The sequence below is a fragment of the Oncorhynchus gorbuscha genome, linkage group LG01 (assembly GCF_021184085.1).
Source record: "Oncorhynchus gorbuscha isolate QuinsamMale2020 ecotype Even-year linkage group LG01, OgorEven_v1.0, whole genome shotgun sequence".
Taxonomy (NCBI): Eukaryota; Metazoa; Chordata; class Actinopteri; order Salmoniformes; family Salmonidae; genus Oncorhynchus; species Oncorhynchus gorbuscha.
This window is the reverse complement of record NC_060173.1, coordinates 44,046,054-44,069,289: the sequence shown is the minus strand read 5'-3', so window position 1 is coordinate 44,069,289 and position 23,236 is coordinate 44,046,054. Positions and strand designations below refer to the sequence as shown.

General features: G+C 41.4%; 2 protein-coding genes across 3 annotated transcripts in view; both read right to left on the bottom strand.

Moving 5' to 3' along the window:
* The window catches only part of LOC124038240 (low-density lipoprotein receptor-related protein 5-like), a 56,786-nt gene extending 51,304 nt beyond the window's left edge, over nucleotides 1-5,482 (bottom strand). Inside the window, exon 1 of the mRNA XM_046353854.1 lies at nucleotides 5,249-5,482. Coding sequence (XP_046209810.1) covers nucleotides 5,249-5,333 — 85 coding nt within the window. The 5' untranslated portion in view covers nucleotides 5,334-5,482. The remainder of the gene's footprint in view (nucleotides 1-5,248) is intronic.
* A 2,711-nt stretch (nucleotides 5,483-8,193) lies between these two features.
* Nucleotides 8,194-23,007, bottom strand: wu:fa25f02 (uncharacterized protein C11orf24). 2 transcript variants are annotated; one of them, XM_046353831.1, is made up of 4 exons: nucleotides 22,825-23,007; nucleotides 19,970-20,205; nucleotides 10,098-10,223; nucleotides 8,194-9,896 (listed from the first exon to the last, which is right to left on the bottom strand). In XM_046353831.1, exons 2-4 carry the CDS (start codon nucleotides 20,106-20,108, stop codon nucleotides 8,956-8,958), a joined length of 1,206 nt encoding a protein of 401 aa, XP_046209787.1. In that variant the 5' UTR covers nucleotides 20,109-20,205; nucleotides 22,825-23,007; the 3' UTR covers nucleotides 8,194-8,955. The 2 variants fall into 2 exon arrangements, with proteins under 2 accessions (XP_046209787.1, XP_046209794.1); XM_046353838.1 differs by lacking the exon at nucleotides 22,825-23,007 and adding an exon at nucleotides 21,496-21,677.
* Nucleotides 23,008-23,236: the final 229 nt, after the last annotated feature.

Sequence of the window (23,236 nt, the reverse complement as noted above, 5' to 3'; positions counted from 1 at the left end):
AGGCACTTGTCATCTCCCGTCTGGATTACTGCAACTCGCTGTTGGCTGGGCTCCCTGCCTGTGCCATTAAACCCCTTCAACTCATCCAGAACGCCGCAGCCCGTCTGGTGTTCAACCTTCCCAAGTTCTCTCACGTCACCCCGCTCCTCCGTTCTCTCCACTGGCTTCCAGTTGAAGCTCGCATCCGCTACAAGACCATGGTGCTTGCCTACGGAGCTGTGAGGGGAACGGCACCTCAGTACCTCCAGGCTCTGATCAGGCCCTACACCCAAACAAGGGCACTGCGTTCATCCACCTCTGGCCTGCTCGCCTCCCTACCACTGAGGAAGTACAGCTCCCGCTCAGCCCAGTCAAAACTGTTCGCTGCCCTGGCCCCCCAATGGTGGAACAAACTCCCTCACGACGCCAGGACAGTGGAGTCAATCACCACCTTCCGGAGACACCTGAAACCCCACCTCTTTAAGGAATACCTAGGATAGGTTAAGTAATCCCTCTCACCCCACCCCCCCTAAGTTTTAGATGCACTATTGTTAAGTGACTGTCCCACTGGATGTCATAAGGTGATTGCACCAATTTGTAAGTCGCTCTGGATAAGAGCGTCTGCTAAATGACTTAAATGTAATGTAAATGTATAACCTTCCTTAGACCATGATTTTATGTGCACATGTTAGACAGTGAGAAATACAGAAGATGGCTATCACACTGGTACTAGTGGAGAAATAAAGATGGAGAAGAAGCTTTAAAGCCACAAGTCACAGCCTAATTCTCCCATAAGGCCACGTGCGTCTCTCTTTCCTTTCTCTGAATCACAAGGTTCATAGGTCAATAGAGTTGTGACCTGGAGGGGAACAGAGGACCTGGAGGGGAACAGAACACTATCACTGCCTAAAGGTACAAGAGAACTCTGCTACAAAAATGCCACAATCAGAGAAAGTCTCTAGAAACTAGGCCTAGTCAACATGTGGCATACAACAAGTAGACTACTTACTCATTATGAGATCTCAAGGATGTAGCTTGGAAGTAAGTAGCCGTGTGTATTGGACATTGGAGTGTTGAAAACAAATACGCCCCATTGGTAATCCAAAGGCATTCCTAAAAAGATAGCAGAATGTGGAGGCCCAGAGAGAGTGCGAGAGGGACCACCGAAAGCCATCAGGGAGGATTCTTGACACCTCAGCCCCCAGTGGATACATAACAGTGGGGATTACAAAACTCAACAGCTGCACTTTTTATGAGATCTGAGCAGAGGCCTGTCCACTCCACATGCTGCAAAGCAGTCGCTCTAGGTCTCTGCCCCAAATGCACAATCCCAAGAGGCAGGGCCAGAAGCCAGTCTACCAAACAATGCCAGCTCTTTCCTAAACATCCATGACTGGCTCCCAAGCACGATCCTTCACTGACAAGAATGTGGTTCCTTATTTGCCTATCATCATGGTCAAGTGGCTCCAACAGTTGGATTATCAAGCCAGCTAATACAGACATAGAAACGAACAGCCTATAGGCCACATTTTCATTTGGGGCTGTAGCTATAAGGATATAGTTTAACAGCCTTGAAAAATATCTTGCCGGTGAGGCAATCAGCAACTGTATACACTGGAAGGCTAGTTTATATCAAAATGGCTGACCCTAAACAAAAACACTATAGAGCTAGTCCCTGTTCAGGTCCATCTTCAAAGCTTATGTTTCTGTCCCCCCTCGACAGCATTTCATTTTCTTTCTCAGCAACACTCAATGAAGAACTTTCCATCTGTATAAAACAGCAGGAGGAACCTGGAAACTTCCTTGAAAACGCACAATGAAAGCTCTGGCACTCAGGAGAAATGCACTCTCCGAAGATGGGCCCACCGTGAAGAGAGAGATTAAGACTGGGTATATAAAAATATAGGGTTCAGAAACTTAAATGCACTATGCCTCACATGAATTTTACACTTAAAGCTTTTTTTAAAAAGATGTCTCAAAGAGGGAGGAAAGTACAGCCTATCAGATAGGCTACTTACTACCTGAATAAGAAACTCAATTCTGCTCAAGGGCACACAGCTTGGGATACGATGCATACCAGAGTCTGCTCTGTTTTACTTTTACACAGGGTCCAAAAAACCTAAACCTATTTATTAGTAAGTCTAACTAAGTCAATAGCTGCCCTGCCATTTTTCTCTGCCAGTTCAAATGACTTATCAACATTGCATCATACCAGCTTTTCCAGTCAGTCATTTGAAAAGGGGGTGAGTTAGGAACACCTGGATCGTTTGTGGAAGAGGGAGCACAAAGGAACAGCTGAGGAGTCTGAGCTTGTCACCAGGATTAGCTGGCCCTCCACTGGGAGGAGAGACAGGGGGTGACGGGAAGGGGGTGTCTACTCTACGAGCTTCAGAAGTGTCCTGAAAGGAAGGAAGGCAGAAAGCCTCCATTGCTCTAGCACTGTGCTCAGCTTGAGAAGTGATTCCCTCCCACTTATTTTCGTGTTCTGGTTGGGAGGAAGAACAGCTCCCTGGCTCCAAAGCCTTATCAGAGTGCTGTGCTGTGTGTGGTGTCTGAGGTTGTGAGGAAGAGTAGGTGTTAAGGAAAAGGGAGTGGGGGACCCATGGGAAATCTAGACTGCCTGTTACAGTGTACAGACTTCAGCTAAACGTCCTCTCCACATCCCCAGCTGAAATTAAACAAATAAGCTACTCATATTTCAAAAACTGATGTGTGAAAAAGATTAAATCTATAGACTACATTCTTCACCCATGGAATGGAATAACATTCACACCTCAAGTCGTGCAAATCTTCCCATACACTGCAAGGCTTTATTTTCACAGCAGAACAATTAGCCAAAACTGAGATCTATTGGAAAAATAGATCTGAAGGGATTGATTTATGATATGCAGTCACAAGAAAGCAACAGTTACTGAACATGGTTGAACCTAGTTTTTACATTTTAAACACTGAAGTGACTAAATGGCTGAATCTTACCTTGGATGTATAATGCAAGTGTAATTTAAATTAATACAATCATACATAAAAATAATTATTTCATTTTTGATTGATACTAGTCAGAGGGTAATATAGGATTACAGTGCCTTCATAAAGTATTCACACCTCTTAGATTTAATTATCATCAACACAAAATACTATAATGTCAAAGTAGAAGACTCATGTTGCATTCATGTTGGAAAGCAGACAACCAGGTTTCCTCTAGGAAGTTGCCTGTGCTTAGCTCCATGCAGTCTCTTTTTATACAAATAAAAAACTCCCTAGTCCTTGCCGATGAAGAGCATATCCATAACATGATGCAGCCAACCCCATGCTTAAAAATATGAAGAGCTATGCTCAATGTGTTGGATTTGCCCCAAACATAATGCTTTGTATTCAGGACAAAAGGCAATATCTTCGACACATTTTTTGCAGTATTACTTTAGTGCCTTATTACAAAACAGGATGTATGTTTTGGAATATTTTTTATTCTGTACAGACTTCCTTTTCAGTCAGTCACTTAGTTTAGTATAGTGAAGTAACTATAATGCTGTTGAATCCATCGTCAGTTCTCCTATTACAGCCATTAAACTGTTTTAAAGTCACCATTGGCCTCATGGTGCAATCCCTGAGCAGCTTTCTTCCTCTCCGGCAACTGAAACAGGAAGGACGCCTGTATCTTTGTAGTGACTGCATCTATTGATACACCATCCAAAGTGTAATTAATAACTTCACCATGGTCAAAAGGATAGTCAGTGTCTGCTTTATAAAAATACAAAAAACACTTTACCCAACTACCAATAGGTGCACCTCTTTGCGAGGCATTGTACAACCACCCTGGTTTTTGTGATTGAATCTGTGTTTGAAATTCACATCTCTGCTGAGGGACCTTTACATGTAATTGTATGTGTGGGGTAAAGAGATGAGGTAGTCATTCAAAAACCATGTTAAACACTATTATTGCACAGTGTCAGTCTATGCAACTTATTATGTGACTTGTTAAGCACATTTTTACTCCAGAACGTATTTAGGCTTACCATTAGAAAATGGATTGAATACTTTTGACTCAAGACATTAACGCTTTTAACTATAAACATAAATCTCAAAACAAAATTCCACTTTGACATTGTGGGTTATTGTATGTAGATAAGTGGCACACAAGCTGAATTTAATACATGTTCAATTCAGGCTGTAAAACAACAAAATGTGGGGAAAAGTCCAGGGTCTGAAGGCACTGTATATTGATAACTTGCCCAAATCAATGCTGGGGAAAAGGATTTTTAAAATTAAGTGGGCATTAATATGCCATTTTCCATTTAAAAGAATGGCCATAAAACCAAAAAAAGATTAACTCTTTCTACTTCTTTCAAACTAATTGTGTACAATCATGCTAAACTGCATACAGAAATATTGTATTGATTTATTTCTAGGCATAGCCAGCCTATATTCGATAAAAGGTGAACTAATAATTGAATCTATATATAGTCCATTCAGCCCTAGTCAACCTATTGGAAACACCTGGCTAATAATGTACACACAAATCAAGAACATCTTTAGAACTAAACCCACTTGTAGACGTTTAGAGATGTTTGTGTGTGATTTCTAGTATTTACAAAAATATGTAAGTAAAATGGTCAAATGCATTTTGTTAGTGGTTTGACGATCCATCTTACAAAATATGTGTTTGCCTATTCATTGGTTAAGGATTTTTTTGGGCACCTTCAGAAAAACACTCATCTCATTTGGTATTTGTGGTTAGCTACTTCAACAAGTTTATAAAAAAATAGAAACTTGTCCTTCACTTTCCCACAAACTTTCTCGCACTTACAAGCAGAAAATCAAGGACTCCCAAATGACACCCGACACCGGCGATCAATCGCAGTACATTGAGGCCTCGGAGTATAGGCTCTAAAATGAACTTTTGCAGTTCCCCTCAATAATTAAGTAAAGTTGCGCAGAATAAAATGTCTAATTTAATATTTGGGGTTTTGAACGTTTCACTATTGCTGATACATTGTGAAAGCAAGAGACAGTTTCGGCTTGAGTGAACTCCTGCGATTGTCTTGCCACACAGTCAGTATCAAACTTGGAAAGAAAAGACTCAAACGTATAATATTTAAAAGGAAATACACGCCAAGACATGCTAGAGTCTATTAAACTCTAAAATATTAAAATATAAACTTATGGCTACTATAACTACCGACCTCTAGCGAGATACATTCACATATCACGTAGCTATAGCCACATTGCTTCCCAGAACTTTGCAGAGTCCGAGCAGAAACACGCTACTTACCACGAACCAGAGAGAGCAAGCTGCTATAAAACAGTAATTCCACAAGGAGAACGTCCATTGCTAGTGGTCGTGGCTTTAATTCCATAACCCCGACTCCATTATTCGGGTTATTTGTGCAAAAGAAAGTTTAAAAATCCGAGCTGGAGTCTTAATCGATACTTTTTATACTCTTTTTGGAAAGCTACTCCAGTCTGCCTTAATAGGCAGAGGCACTGGAAGAATGGAAACGGAAATTAGATGATGTCACTAGACATACAGTTACTTTATGCCGAGAGGAAGAGGCAAAGCGAGAGGAGTAAACTGGGCACAATATCTATCTTCTCTAGCAGGTGGCGTTTTTTCCGCTTACCAAGCGAGGAGTTTTGGTATGGAGGTCAATGAATGCCGAATTTGGCTGACAAAAAATGTAACGGCTTATTTGCAACGTGTGGCTTATTTGATCGAACATAAGTTTCGTAATGCGTAGTTTCTTACAATTATACTGATATAAGTAGGACACTTGACATCCCGGCAACTTTGAGAAATAACACTTTATATCGGACTTGTGTCTGTTGTTCCACAAGCGTATCTGCCCTCTCATTGGCTAGAATGGTCCCACCTGATCTTGCCTTCCATTTTTGAAGACGTTTATTTTCATTGTTACAGTGTACACTGGAGTATCTGCTCCATGTAATGGATCATCTGTGATTTGTGCGAGGGGTGCCCAATTACATTCAGTTTTCTTGATCGGCAGGTCGGGAGCCGACCAGGAACATGATTATAAATCATGTGTACTGCATATTGACCGCAAGAAGCGCAAACAGATATAGTACAAAACATAATAATTTCAAATCTTGATTACATTTGGATGTGATCACATAATGCTACTCTATATATGCATGGGAATAATTGGGTACAAATTTCCTACATTAAAACCACTTTGAGCTGATTTCCTGGTGATTTAACAGTCTTTGCAATGTAAAACTTGATTTTTTTTTAAATCACCTGACAGCTCCAATAAATATACTTCCATAACAAGCTACGTTTCTATAAAGTGTCCGTCAAATATCTACTAAAGTAGCATACAATCGTAGCTTGTATTGAAACGATTGGTGTGTTTAGGCTTAGAATCAAAGATAATGTACATTTTATGTGACAGTGAGAATACTTTTGACCTGTAAAATATATTGTGTAGGCCACAGTGGATGTCAAAACATCAGTGACAAAGTGAGTCCATCTTGGTCCAGTGCAGGATGATTTATCTACAACATCTGCTCCTCAAGAAAAGTAGGCTATAGAAGGGTATACACTTCCTTACAGAAAATGGCCAGTAGGCTATACTGCATCAGCACAGAGGATATTTGGCATGAATAACCCTTTACTATTAGATTAACCTATATTATCTATCTCTATCAGTCGCCAAATGCCTGTTGGACTTTGATTTGCTTAGCTGACACTGCACTTAGCCCATAATGTGTCTGAGGCCGCAGAATGTAAACAAGGCATTTTGAACAAGGCACACGCACTTGGTCACTTCTACCCATGTTCTCCATATTATATATAATGCAATAACAGAAAAGTACTTTTATGAGAAACCATTTGCTCTTCGCTCTTTCACAAGACTCCAGGCACTGCAAACAGGATTAGGCCATAGACCTGGCAGAAAAAGCACTCCTCTGGTTGAATGCTAAGGTTCTCCAACTGGCCTGAACTCGAAAGAGGGAAAGTAGAAGCATATGTCCCTCTCAGTGCGTGTGAGTAAGGCAGGAAACCATTCCCAGCCCAGAGAAATATGCTGTAATGAAACCTGCCTTTACAGTCACCTGCACCATATAGCCTGTGGCATTCCCTTTGATCCACTGGGCCCTATCCACAAATAAAAAAAATCTGCCTTTCCATTGGTCTTTGTTGCTTATAAATATTGGGTTTGCAGTAATATACCCACGCCTCAGTGTAACAAATACCCCTCACACAGTAATGAAGTCCATGAGGGACAGGCCCTCTCAAAACAAAAGGCTTATACAGGCATCATGTCAGTGAGCTTATCACTAAACCCCTAGCTACCAGCTTCTTACCAGGTATTCATATTGCACATATTGCAGACGCATGTACTGGAGGCTCTGATTTCCTGAGCTCTCCGATTTGACAGTTACAGCGCAATACTGAGAACAAAACACCCACAACTAGAGCAAATAGAACATTCCCAAACACCAAAGTAAACCAAATATATGCATATTGGCAGCAATATATTGGGGTATGGCAGATACTGTAGTAACCAATTCTTAGTTATTTTTCTACTAAAAGCAATGTTCTTTGGCAGTGATGTTGCATGAGGCAAAAAGGTGGTTTTATTGCCAAAATATTCTCAGAAATTGAGAAACTAGACCCTGTGTGGACCAGGACTTTCACTGGAAAACTGTGTGGGGAATGGGGATAAAGTCCACAGTAACGGTTGTTTGAACAAGAACTTTTAGAAAGCATTGGCATGAAGAGAGAAGTCAGCAGAGAAGCAAACGAGAAACATAACTTAACAACCTTTGGCACCTCAAGGCAGTTCTCTCCTAAATGTTACTCTAATGGAATCCATGTTCTCCCTTTTCAGCTTTTTCCCTCAAAATAAATGCTGCCCTGGCGTGTGCTTTGTAAATGTGTCGGACCACCTCCACGCTCATTTTCTTCTCTGCCAATTCATTCCTAGTCCAGACCTTCGCTACAAAAACACACATTACATGTGCATCATATTCCCAGGAAGCTATTACTGTTACACCCCCAGCTGATTGATATGCCCTTCTAAAAACACATTGAATCTCTCCCTGAAACACAGCATATACACAGTCGTGCAGACATGTTAAGAGTCTTACAAGAGTTGAGAGAATCAAAGACTACTAATGCATCTCACTGAAGTGCTGATTAATCCTTACATAACTTTTTTTTTTTTTTGGGGGGGGTTGAAAGAAAAATCCATATCATTCTTAATTGTTTTCTTTACTGGAAATAACATCTCATAGCACATTAGTAAGATTTAAATTGGCACATAACAGGCCTTCAGACCCGTTTCCAACCTTGACAGAAGTTCCTCCACATTGGAAAGTCTCTCTTGGTTATCATATAACCGTTCCTTCTTCGTCATGGAATGGAGTTCAGAAATGGCTAGACAATTCCCTTGGCTTTAACGTTAATGTGCTTCAGTGCTACAGTGATCATTTTGGCCTTCAATCTTAATCCAAGGACAGGAATGGTAAACAAAGGAAACATGCAAGTCATGAACAAAGGAAAATAGCATGAAAAAAAATATACAAAAAACGTACACAAAGCAATGGATACATAAGTGAAAAATGTACAATAAATGAAACACCAGAGATGTAAATAAAGCTACATCAATAAACCTTTTCCACAGAACTCGGAATGATATTCACCATTTTTTTTTTTACGGAACACTTAACAGTCTATGGCCATAATCCTATTGGTTTGAGGTGGAATACTAATCTGCATAGAAATGTAAGACATAGAAATATAGGACTAACAAACCAATGTGGTGATACAACAGCAGGGGCAACTTATATGCTGGAGTACCTTTAAGACAGAAATGTTACACAATACTAGGGCAAAGGCTGCTGCAACATTAACAATCTCTTAACTCATGTATGTTATTAACCATTTCCGATAAATAAAATGTAAAAATAGAAATAACCGAACCATGTTGAAATGTAAACACTCAACTATCACTTTTAAACGCCTGAATCAGAATACATTCCATTGATGAGATAGTCCACCTGGTTGTAGTCTTTCCTCCTGTAACTCTTATAGGCCTGTGTGAGGAAGAGAATAACTGTAACTAGGAAGAAGAGGAGGCCAAACAAGAGAACAGCCAATAGAGCGCTTGTGTCCACCAACTGGCGAGTCAGAATCTCGCCGGCAACAACATCTATAATGGCTCTGTTGGGGTCTTCGTCCAGCCTTTTTGTGCTGACCTCAGCAGTGGCGGTTGAAGGAACCATGGCATTTCCGGAGGTAGCTTGAGAGTTGGGGGCCTCCGGAATGGTTGGTGACGGCTTCTTCTCCTCATCTGTAGGCGTGTCTGCGGTGGTGGTTGTTTTTGGAGTGGTAGTTGATGGTAATGCTGTCATTTTTATTGTGGTGGCAGTTGTTGGTATTTTTGTTTTGGTGGTAGTTGGTTGTGTTGTGGTGGTATTGGTAGTAGATGGCATTGCTGTTGTGGTGGTAGTAGTCATAGTGGTGGTTGCTGTGGTTTCTGATTCCGTTATTGTCATTATCTGTGTGATGGCTGGTGGAGTCATAACAGTAATAGATTCCAGCTTTACTGAAGTGGCTGTGGTTATTACTGGACTTTGGACCTTTGACTTGTGGGATGTCTCAGATAGTGTAGTTGCTGTGTCATTCTTGAGAGCTGGCAAAGGTGCTGCATTCATGGTGGATGCAGTTAAGACATCAGGAGAGTCTCCAGCAGTTGGAGCCTGACCAGCATCGCTGTGCTGTGAGGTAGAGCCGGCCTCATTGAGGGCAGAGGTTTGTGTAGTTTGATTGGCATTATTGCCGACTGTCAATTTATGCGCAGTAGGGTTCTTATGTTGGCTTTCTGACGGAGTTACGGAACTTGAAGACTGAGTGACATTTATAGCGTCGCTCTTAAAAACACTGATGTCTGTTTCTGGGGGGCAGAAAAACAGATTTAAAATACTGTGACAAATGTAAAGGCATTACACGACATGCATTTCAATCACAAAATTGATGGTTAATTTACAACCCTTGGAAAACAAAAGATTCAGTAACTAGATTAAATCAACAAAAAATATTAATATTGGTAATAAGAAGCTAATAAACATTCTCCACCCAAGCATTGTGTACACACCTTGTTCCCTTATCAGGTCAGCGACGGAGATACTGCTATAGTTGGTGCAATTTGGACATGTCAAGAAAAAGCAGGTGGACTTCTCTTTCCAAAAGACAGCATGATCACATGTCATATTGAGTGAGCCTGTGGAATAAAACACACAAAAAAAGTCATAATGTAATCTTACATTCAGTCAAAATCATATCCAATATTAAGCCAGAAATTGTACCAGTCAAACGTTGACACACCTATGAGTTTGACTATTTTCTACATTGTAGAATGGTGAAGACACCAAAACTATGAAATAACACATATGGAATCATGTAGTGACCAAATTTTTTTTTTTTAAATAAGAGATAAAAACAAAAATGTATTTATATTTGAGATTCATCAAAGTCGCCTTGACAGCTTTGCACACGCTTGGCATTTTCTCAACCAGCATCATGAGGAATGCCTTTCCAACAGTCTTGAAGGAGTTTCCATATGCTGAGCCCTTGTTGGCCGCTTTTCCTTCACTCTGCAGTCCAACTCCTCCCAAACTATCTCAATTGGGTTGAGGTCGGGTGATTGTGGAGGCCAGGTCATCTGATGCAGCACTCCATCACGCTCCTTCTTGGTCAAATAGCCCTTACACAGCCTGGAGGTGTGTTGGGTCATTATCCTGTTGAAAAACAAATAGTGCAAACCAGATGGGATGGTGTAACGCTGCAGAATGCTGTGGTAGCCATGCTGGTTAAGTGTGCCTTGAATTCTAAATAAATCACTGACAGTGTCACCAGCAAAGCACCCCCACACCTCCTCCTCCATGCTTCACGGTGGGAACGACACATGTGGAGATCATCTGTTCACCTACTCTGCGTCTCACGAAGACACGGCGGTTGGAACGAAATATCTCAAATTTGGACTCATCAGACCAAAGGACCGATTTCCACCGGTCTGAGGTCCATTGCCCGTGTTTCTTGGCCCAAACAAGTCTTCTTATTGGTGTCATTTAGTAGTGCTTTCTTTGCAGCAATTCTGCCATGAAGGCCTCATTCACGCAGTCTCCTCTGAACAGGAGACTGAGTTAATTGAACTGTGAAGCATTTATTTGGGCTGGAATTTCTGAGAATGGTATTTGAATTTATTATGGATCCCCATTAGTTCCTCGAAAAGCAGCAGCTACTCTTCCTGGGGTACAGCAAAATTAAGGCAGTTTATACACTTTTAAAAACATTACAATACGTTCACAGATTTCACAACACACGGTGTGTGTCCCTACTCCACCCATACTCAGGCCAAATACATTTAAACCAGTTTAACAATTCCACACTTAATCTTAGTAAAAATTACCTGTCTTAGGTCAGTTAGGATCACCCCTTTATTTTAAGAATGTGAAATGTCAGAATAATAGTAGAGCGAATGTTTATTTCAGCTTACACTTCCATCATCACATTCCCATTGGGTCAGAAGTTCACATGTACCCAATTGATTTGTCTTGCCTTTAAATTGTTTAACTTTCAAACATTTTGGGTAGCCTTCCACAAGCTTCTCACAATAAGTTGGGTGAATGTTGGCCCATTCCTCCTAACAGAGCTTGTCCTTCCTCACTCTTTTTGTTCTGCCATTTTCTAGGGCTTTTTGTCAATACCTTGACTTTGTTGTCCTTCAGCCATTTTTCCACAGAAAAATCCCATTGTCCATTTGGAAGACCCAGCAAAGCTTAAACTTCCTGACTGATGTCCCGACAACATGATGCCATCTATTTTGTCAAGTGCACCAGTCCCTCCTGCAGCAAAGCACCCCCACAACATGATGCTGCCACCCCTTGCTTCACGGATTGCAAGCCTCTCCCTTTTTCCTCCAAAAATAACAATGGTCATTATGGCCAAACATTTCAATGTTTGCTTCTTCAGAGCAGAGGGCATTTCTCCAATAAGTATGATCTTCGCCCCCATGTGCAGTTGCAAACTGTGGTCTGGCTTTTTTTAATGGCGGTTTTGGAGCAGTGGCTTCTTCCTTGCTGAGCAGCCTTTCGGGCTATGTCGATATAGGATTAGTTTTACTGTGAATATAGATACTTTTGTACAAATTTCCTCCAGCATCTTCACAAGGTCCTTTACTGTTGTTCTGGGATTGATTTGCACTTCTCACCAAAGTACACTCATCTCTAGGAGACAGAATGAGTCTCCTTCCTGAGCAGTATGATGGCCGCCTGGTCCCATTGTGTTTATACTTGCATACTATTGTTTGTACAGATGAACCTGGTACCGTCAGGCGTTTGGAAATTGCTCCTAAGGATGAACCAGACTAGTGAAGGTCAACAAAAACAATTCTGATGTCTTGGCTGATTTCTTTTGTGCCCCTCATAGTCTGTTCTGGACTTGGGGACTGTGAAGAGACCTCGTGACATGTCTTGTGGGGTGTGCAAGGGTGTCCGAGCTGTGAGCCAGTAGTTTAGACAGACAGCTCGGTGCATTCAACATGTCAATACCTCTCATAAATAAAAGTAGTGATGAAGTCAATCTCTCCGGGACTTTCAGCCAGGAGACATTGACATGCATATTATTAATATTAGCCCTCTGTGTACATCCAAGGGCCAGCCGTGCTGCCCTGTTCTGAGCCAATTGCAATTTTCTTAAGTCCTTTTTTGCGGCACTTGACCACACGACTGAATAGTAGTCAAGGTGTGACAAAACTAGGGCCTGTAGGACCTGCCTTGTTGATGTCAAGAAGGCATAGCATTGCATTATTATTGACAGACTTGTCCCCATCTTTGCTACTACTGCATCAATATGCTTTGACCATGACAGTTTACAATCTAGGGTTACTCCTAGCAGTTCAGTCATAAACTTGCTAAATTACCACATTATTTATTACAAGATTTAGTAAGTGTTTTGTTCCAAATACAATGCTTTAAGTTTTAGAAATATTTAGGGCTAACCTATTCCTTGCTACCTACTCTGAAACTAACTGCAGCTCTTTGTTGAGTGTTGCAGTAATTTCAGTCGCTGTAGTAGCTGACATGTATAGTGTTGAGTCATCCGCATATATAGACACTCTGGCTTTACTCAGTCAGTGGCATGTCATTAGTAAAAATTTAAAAAAGTTTTTAAAACAACAAGGGGCCTAAATAGCTACCCTGGGGAATTCCTGAATCTAACTGGATTATATTTGAGGCTTCCATTAAAGAACACCCTCTGTGTTCTGTTAGACAAGTAACTCTTTATCCACATCATAGCAGGGGGTGTAAAGTCATAACACATACATCTTTTCAGCAGCAGACTATGATCGATAATGTCCAAAGCTGCACTGAAGTCTAACAAGACATCCCCCCATCATTTTCTCATCAATTTATCTCCTTCCGTCAGTCATTTGTGTAAGTGCTGTGCTTGTTTAGTGTCCTCCCCTATAAGCATGCTGAAATTCTGTCATCAATTTGTTTACTGTGAAATAGCATTGTATCTGGTTAAACAAGTTTTTTCCCAGAAGATAGTAAGGGTTGGTAACAGGCTGATTGGTCAGCTATTTGAGCCAGTAAAGGGGGCTTTACTATTCTTGGGTAGGGGAATTACTATTGCTTCCCTCCAGGCCCGAGGGCACATGCTCTTTAGTAGGCTTAAAATGAAGATGTGGCAAATAGGAGTGGTAATTTCATCTGCTATCATCCTCAGTAATTTTCCATCCAGATTGTCAGACCCCGGTGGCTTGTCATTGTTGATAGACAATTCTCTTCACCTCTTCCTCAAGGACTTTAAAGAATGCAAAAGTACATTTGTCATTCAGAATTTGGTCCGATATACTTGGATGTGTAATGTCAGCGTTTGTTGCTGCCATGTCATCCCTACGTTTGCTTACCTTGCCAATGAAAAAGTCATAAAAGTAGTTTTCAATATCAGTGGGCTTTGTGATGAATGAGCCATCTGATTCAATGAATGAAGGAGCCAAGTTAGCTCCACCCCCCCTAAATTTAATTGAAGGTGTCCCAAAGCTTTTACTACACATATGTCAGAGTCAAGGCCCGCGGGCCACATCCGGCCCGCGAGAAGGTTTTTTACGGCCCCTGGGATGATCTTGATTTGTTATTAGAACCGGCCCGCAGACCGCAGCAAGCCGGCAGCCCGCAGATCTTTTACACGCACCAATACTACATTTCCCACAATGCAACGGTGACGCACCGAGCAGTAGGCTGCTTCATTTCAATATTTATTGGCACAGCAGTTGTCAGCATCACAGTAAAATTAACTTTCAGATACCCATCAAAAATGGCAAAACGGAAGGTGGACACTGAGAACCGGGGGTTTCAAACAAGGTGGGAGTCGGAGTATTTGTTCACGGAGGTAGCTGGAAAACCTGTGTGTCTTCTGTGTGGAGAAAGTGTGGCGGTACTGAAAGAGTATAATCTGAGACGACATTATGAAACGAAACACGCGGACAAAAACAAGAATATGGACATGGAACAAAGGCTACAAAAGGCAGAGGAATTAAAACGAGGCCTCAAATCTCGACAGGCTCTGTTCAAAAAAGCCAAATCACAAGGCCAGGCTGCTGTCAAGGCCAGTTTTATTTTGGCAGAAGAGATCGCTAAATCAGCCCGGCCATTTACGGAGGGGGATTTCATCAAAAACTGCATGATTAAAGTTTGTGACGAAGTTTGCCCAGAAAAAAGGCAACTCTTTTTAAATGAGAGTCTGAGCAGAAACACCATTGCCGAGAGAGTAGACCAGTTGTCCATCAATCTAAAAGAGCAGCTTGTGAAAAAGGGAAAAGATTTCATTGCATATTCCTTGGCTGTGGATGAGAGCACCGACATTTCTGACATTGCCCAGTTGTCAATTTTCATCCGCGGAGTGGACTCCAGCCTAAGCGTGACAGAGGAGTTTTTGGCTTTACGTCCTATGCATGGCACAACTACGGGGCATGATTTGTATGAAGAGGTGTCAAGATGTGTAAATGAGATGGAGCTGCCTTGGGAAAAACTCGTGGGTTTGACAACCGACGGAGCACCTGCGATGTGTGGACACAGGAGCGGACTGGTGGCAAAGATACGGGAAAAGATGCAAGAGGAAAACGCGACAGGTGAGCTGACAGCTTATCATTGTATCATACACCAGGAAGCGTTGTGCGGTAAAGCCTTGAAAATGGAGCATGTAATGAGCATCATCACGCGCACAGTTAACTTTATCAGAGCCAAAGGTTTGAATCACCGCCAGTTCAAGGCATTTCTGACGGAGTTAGAAACGGAGCATGGTGATTTGCCTTATCACACAGAGGTGCGATGGCTAAGCCAGGGAAAGGTGCTTCAAAGATGTTTCGAGCTTCGTGAGGAGATTTGTCTGTTCTTGGACAGCAAAGGGAAAGACACAACACAACTCCGAGACAAAATGTTTGTGTGAAATGGCTTTTCTGTGTGACATTACGAGTCATCTGAATGCAATGAACTTGCAGCTGCAGGGTCGGGATCGTGTCATCTCTGATATGTACAGTACAGTGAAGGCATTTAAAACCAAACTGACTCTGTGGGAGACGCAGATGCGGAAAGAAAATTTGAGCCACTTTCCCAGCTGCCAGACCATGAAAGAGAAGCTCTCTACCAGTGCGTTCCCGAGCGCACAGTTGGCTGATAAAATAGGTATGCTTGCCGCTGACTTTCGACGCCGATTTGCTGACTTTGAAGCACAAAAAGCAGGTTGGAACTGCTCGGTAACCCATTTGCTGTTGACGTGGAAAGCTCACCACCAAACCTCCAAATGGAGTTGATTGACCTCCAATGCAATGATGCACTGAGGGCAAAATATGCGGCAGTGGGTGCTGCGGAGTTCGCCCGTTTCCTCCCGACACAATGCCCCAGCTGCGCATCCAGGCTGCTCAAACGTTGTCTATGTTTGGCAGCACATACCTGTGTGAACAACTGTTTTCTTTGATGAACTTGAACAAAACATCACACAGAAGTCGACTTACTGCTGAACACCTCCACTCAATTCTGAGGATTTCCTCAGCTCAGAGCCTTACCCCGAACATTGATGAACTTGTGGAAAAGATGGGACACCACCAAGTATCACCCTCAACCTCAAACAAGTGAACATTACTGTGCAATCACATATTTAGAGTTTTTACTCAGTTCAAGTTTAAAAGTTAAAGTTTAATATTTGTTTTCACTGCATGTTACTTCTCCTTAAACAAAGTGTTGTTTTTGATTAATAGATTTTTGCACTTTATTTTATTGTATTTCAATCCAATTATATTTTAAAAATATTTCAGTTGAGTGGATGATAGAAAATTGCTATTATTGTTTTTTTCTTTGAAGTAAATTTAGCCCACTTTTGCTAAAATAGAAAATATAGGCTACTGATGGTGCCTTGAATACCGGTTTCTTTCATTTAATGTTCATGTTATGGGGATTTTTATATAAAGGAAATTTGTCTTTTGTGTCTGTTGAAAATTAAAGATTACTGACAGAGCCATAAGAAAATATTGCTTTATTTATCTGATCATATTGGAATATATTTGTTAGGTTTTCAGTAGGTTCAATTAGGTTCACTAGACTATATGCGTCATTTAAAAAATTTCAATGAACATTCGAACAGTCCGGCCCTCGGCTTGTAGCTAAATTTTTTATTTGGCCCTCCGTCCATTTGACTTTGACACCCCTGTTTTACTATCATTCATTCTTTCATAGTGTAGTTTCTTTATAAATGTAGTTTAGTCACATGGTTTCTCAATTTGCAGTACGTTTGCCAATCAGTTGGGCTTGCAGACTTAATTGCCATACCTTTTGCCTCATCCCTCATAACCATCAATACAAGGGGATTTAACAGTTTTTACAGTAATTTTCTTAAATGGGTGCGTGCTAATTAGTAACTGGAATAAGTAGTTTCATAAGTGAGTCATCAACATATGAATCACTACAAAACTGGTAACTAATAAACTTATCCTCTGCAGCAGAGGTAACTCTGGGTCTTCCTTTCATGTGGCGGTTCTCATGAGAGCCAGTTTCATCATAGCGCTTGGTGGTTGTTGCTCCTGAAATTGAAGAAACTTTCAAAGTTCTTCAAATGTTCCATATTGACTGACCATGTCTTAAAGTAATGATGGACTTGTCATTCGTCTTTGCTTATTTAAGTTGTTCTTGCCATAATATGGACTTGGTCTTTTACCAAATACAGCTATCTTTTGTATACCAACCCTACCTTGACAACACAACTGATTGGCTCAAACGCATTAAGGAAAGAAATTCCAAATGCATTCCAGGTGACTACCTCATGAAGCTGGTTGAGAGAATGCCAAGAGTGTGCAAAGCTGTCATCAAAGCAAAGACTGGCTACTTTGAAGAATATCAATTATACTTTTTTGGTTACTACATGATTCCATTTGTATTATTTCATAGTTTTGATGTCTTCAGTAGTATTCTACAATGTTGAAAATGGTCAATAAAGAAAAACCCTGGAATGAGTAAGCTTGTCTAAACTTTTGACTGGTACCGTATATTAACTCAAGACTGAAGAATGGAACATACCAAGAGCATAGTTATACAGGCAACATAAATAAAGCTGGTCAACAAATAACACTTCAGGAGTTATCCAAACATATCTCCCAAAAAGTTGCCGCAAAAACCCCTGGGAATTCTTTTAAAAATGTTCACCACAGGGACTAGGGTTGTCAGCGTGGAATGAAATAAGAGTAGGACTGAAAAATAGAGTAAAAACAGTCTCAGCAACCACCGTCCGTGTTTATCAGGAGATCTGGGATCCATTACAGAAACAGATGGGAGAAAAACAGGCCTGTTTACGCCTCCTTTGATCCCTTCCAAACTCGTGTGCTGGAGCTATCCTCTCAGTTACACACCTCTGCCTCAACATCCAGCCGTGCACGCCTGATGGCTCTCTTCCCACTGCAGAGCAGACCTACTGATGAGGATAACAGGTGGGGAAAAGCAGAAGAGCCGAGGCGGCCCTGGGCCTGCACCGAGGAGAGGAGCCGGCCCCACCGGGGAGTCAATGTGAGAGGAGGCAGAGCAAGTTGTGCGAACTCAAGTCTGTCTCCTCTCCTGCTTTATTTTAAAGCTGCTGCTAGGCGCCGAGGAATCAAAACTCCTTTGTGGTTAAAAACTTCAGGTGAAATGATGATCGAGCAAGAAAAGAGGAAAAAAAGTTTGTCCTAGAGAGCCATTCCTGGTCAGTGATGGCAAAAACTGGAAGGCCAGATGCTTTGTGTTTTTAATGATTCCCCAGCTGTTCCAAATGGGACGGGAAAAGAGTGTGGAGAGTTGGAAGTTGAGGAAAGCAGGGAGAGGGGGTAAGAATATCAATGTTGCATACGGCCCCTCACTCCCCTTCCTCTTAAGTTACTAGGGGGTCACCGAATGCTAGGGGCATGACGTGTCCCAAACATACAGGTCTCTAAGCTGGAATGCTAAATGATTATGTATTTATAGCTCTCTGTCATACCACACATTACATGCTTCCAGATGGTAATGGCGACCTTGTTTTCATGCCCTACTACTTTTCAAACCCACATTGCCTCTCGGAAACCCTGTCGCGTGTTTAGGGTGGATCATGTGGTGTAACTGGAAGGCTGGGCCAGTTACAACCAACTCCTCCCATGGAGATAACTGCCTTTGGGTTATATGTAGCGATGCATTTGCTGCATAAATCTGACCAGACTCAGGTAGTGCAGCAAGAAGTATTGTAAGATCTAATTTAAAGAACCTGTCATGACAAAGGCTGTATCAGCCTCCAGTATTTATGCTGCAGTAGTTTGTGTCTGGGGGCTAGGATCAGTTTGTTATATCTGGAGTACTTCTCCTGTCCTAGTCGGTGTCCTGTGTGAATCTAAGTGTGCGTTCTCTTTTTCTTTCTCTCTCGGAGGACCTGAGCCCTAGGACCATGCCCCAGGACTACCTGACATGATTACTCCTTGCTGTCCCCAGTCCCCCTGGCCGTGCTGCTGCTCCAGTTTCAACTGTTCTGCCTTATTATTATTATTCGACCATGCTGGTCATTTATGAACATTTGAACATCTTGGCCATGTTCTGTTATAATCTCCACCCGGCACAGCCAGAAGAGGACTGGCCACCCCACATAGCCTGGTTCCTCTCTAGGTTTCTTCCTAGGTTTTGGCCTTTCTAGGGAGTTTTTCCTAGCCACCGTGCTTCTACACCTGCATTGCTTGCTGTTTGGGGTTTTAGGCTGGGTTTCTGTACAGCACTTTGAGATATCAGCTGATGTACGAAGGGCTATATAAATACATTTTATTTTAATTTGATTTGGTTTACACAGGCAGCCCAATTCTGATATTTTTTCCCAATTAATTGGTCTTTTGAACAATAAGATCCAAAAAATATCTGATTTAAAGAGATGTGATTGGGCAAAAGACAAATTAGTGGAAAAAAATACATTGAATTTGGCTGTCTATGTAAATGCAGCCTTTACACTCATGGGGTAAGGCTCTCCAAAGCAGCGCCAAGCACATACACAACACAGCAAGGCCTAAGAATCTATTTCATCTTAAATCTGAAACACATGGTTGCTTTGAAATTATATGTCCTTCAGTAGAAAGATGTGATTTGGGGGGAAAAAAATAACATTATGCCTACTCCCATATCGGCAGCGTTCCTGCTTTATCCAAGAGGTAAGCTTTGAGATGTAGGTAGGTAGGTAGCATGCATGCAGCTTATCTTTTTCTATAAAAGAGCTTCCTTCAGGTTATGAGTGACTAACGTTTATACGAGAAGTAGTAAGACAATGTATCAAACAATGGTGAGCTTTAGTGGACTGGTGTACATTCCACAACCAGAACATATTTTATATGTTTTCAGTCAAATAGAGTTGGAGCAAAGATATATTTATGTGTGTTTTCACTTTTCACCTGTGGCAACACACCCGATTTGATGATTTTGATTCAAAACTTACATGCTTCAGAGCAATGGGTTTGCTCTGTCATTGTCTGGCTGGCCACAATGCTGAACTGGCTGGCCACATGGGATGACAGACAAGGTAGCACCAGGAGCCCAAGGACAGGGGACAGGACGAGAAGAAGATGCAGGGTCATGGTGAAATGGTGGCACACACACTGGGCAGGGAAAGGAAGGTGGTGGACACGAGTCACAATGAAGGCAGGGGACACACCACCATCACAGCTCTAACATCTACAGGAGGGCACAGAAATGGAAAAAGGTCTTATTAAAGATATTTTCAGCCGTCATCATCCCATAGAATTGCATATAATTTACAGACATGTGTTTGCATTTTAATGTTGTACTTTTATCTTCCATAAAGCCATGGTTAATGGATCACTTCCATCTCAATTTTATTCAAGACACGCATTGCCATTAAAATAATGAATTGTGAAGTTTCACATTTGTAGCGAAAAAGACAAAAAAACATGTTTGATTCTGGCTCCAGGTAGCCAATGTCTGTGCCATGAGCTGTTTAGAGACCAATTGCAAGTTTGACTCATGAGCAGCATCTAGCGGGATTACTACAAAACATACAACTGTTTTAAAATTCTATCGCCTGTTACAAATGGATGATATAGTTCAAGTTTCATGTAACATCTGAGGATATGTATAATGATTTTTCGATCTAGCCTAGTTAACGAAGAATAGACAGAGGGATAGATGCTTGTAGCAGAACACATATTTCACCGTTGTACTGGGCAGCGTAGTTATTTCTGATACAAACACAATTCTGATACCATAAATAGGCTATCATACACGTATATTTGGATACATCCCTAACAATGAGCTAATGATGAAGGCGCGATTTCACCTGGCATAGAAAATGTGCTCACTCGTCAAGACACTGTTGTTCGGAGGAGCTAGCTAACAATCACTTCAAACTGAAGCTGGAAAGACTGCAAACTACCTGCACTTCATTTTGACTTATTTTCATTTCTTTGTATATATCCATTAAAATTATGCCAGTTGATTCATGATTGACTGGCTAAGAAACGCTGTCAGCTTGTCTGTCTCGATCATTATAGCAATACAAGGTTAATACAAATCTCCGCTGTTGAAAACTAAATGTTAGTCTAAAATCATATGTGATAATGTCTAGATGCTTTTTATAGTAGAGATCAAGTTTATAAATTGCCTGGTTGGGCTGATGAGACAGTGGATTGCGCAGTGAGATGGAACAGTAAAATGGCACTTTAACTCACAGATTTAGCCAGAGGTCATTTGTGGTATAGACACCGGCTGGAATGCGGTGTTTGTATAAAATTCAGTTGTTCAACAATTCCGTGGCCCTCACAACGGTTTTAGCATTCCAGAATATTGTTAAATCCTTGAGGACACTCACTGTTTATAGAGTAAGATGACAGTTGACTATTCTGTATCATGTTATACAGTAGTAAGAAGCCAACCCAAATATCAAACCATTGTCAAACACCCAGAAAAGGAACATGCATACATTCTACAAGAAACAAAATCTCTCACCATTGCTGTCCTCAAGATATAATGGTTACATCTTTTCAGACCTCTTGTTGGCTCTGCCCTAAATGTAAACACCACTTAGCTGAACAAATTGCGTTAGTCCACTGCATGCGTGCCAACTTGGTGATCATGTGATGAACAGATTTCACTCCACTCTATTATCCACCCAACTTTCATTGTACAAATGGACAGTTTACAGAGTAGTTAACTAGTTACGTGCATGAAAAACACCAGGGACGTCTGGCTTTGTGTATTTATTACCAATGAGCATTGGCAATATGGTTAAACCTTAACGTCCCATCATCAAACCACACTAGCTAGCTATATTTGTTTTGTATGAGATTTTCCAGTCATCTGATGATTCTCAGTACCTATACTGTTCTCTTTGAAATATAAATAATACATCGATATAAGTTTAAATATTAGACATGTGTAAGCAGAATGAAGGCTGAAGTCCATGTGAGTGTACAAAGCTGGATCAACATCAAATTCACCATTGGACATGTAAAAACAAAACGCAAGCAGAATCTGTGTAGATGAGGGAAGGTAAACTAACAAGACGTGACTGGTCTGGGCTATATCTGATCTGGTGAAGGCTACTGGACACACACATGAGTTAATCACATAGACAACATCAGCCTGAACTTGTAAAGACCTTTGGACAGGAACATTAGCCAAGGGGTATGCATGTCACACCCCCAATATAATCTATGCCCCAATATCTGAACCAATAAGAGAATGGAAACTAAGTAAGACAACATGATTCGTAAAGTGGAGTGACAATGTTATGGAAGGGTAAAACTGTATAAAAGCCCAGCACTAAGAATGAGGCCGTTTTTCCATGGAATTGCTCAGCTTCTGTTACTTTTGTAATAAAGTCTAATTGAATTTACAAGCTCCTGTATCTGAGAAGTATTTGATCTAATATTTTCTAGAACAGTTTCCTGAACACTCAACAAACATCTGTCTTCAGACCTCTTCCCCCAGTCATTTTGATAGCTGCTAACTTAGCTAGAAGCCAACAGTTATGGAGTTAGCTATGAGCTAGCTAACAACATTGTGCTTCCTACAATTAACTTAACATTTTGGCTGTAGCTACGTTACTGAAATTAAGAGACAGGTGCTTGCTAAATCGAAAGCTAGCTGTCCATGTGGCTGATTGTGTAGCTAACAGGCCAGCGTTTCTAGATCGGCAACAGTTTGCCAATCAGGATAGATACCATCAAATCCACCATAGGTAGTCTAGCCACTACTCCCACTATTTGCTACCTAGTTGTAACGTAGTAGCTAGCGGCCATCTAGCTAACGTTAGCCAAAGACCAACTCACTCACCCAGGCAGGAGGAGGCTAAATGCACAACTTTTAGCCAACGTCTGTTCTTGTAGCTAACACCGTAGTAGTTAACGATCTACGTATGGTCTAAAAAGCTATGCCATGACACGCAGTCAAACACATCCTCCTTCCCAACACATACTATTTATCTAGCCAATAACCTCATAGATGAGAACAATGATAAAGACATTTCACCGGATGTATAACTGTGAAGCATCCGCCTGGCGTCCCCTTACTACCAAATATGGTGGTGAGGGGAAGCCCAGTTGTCGGCAGTGGGAGAAGATGGAATTTTGGCCGACATTCTGCAAATGCTCTCATCGATGAAATATTTGATCACAATACAGTTTTCTGTTCCCAAAACTAAAATCTATTGCGAACAGAGTGGACTAAGTTTGGTAGACTATGCCCT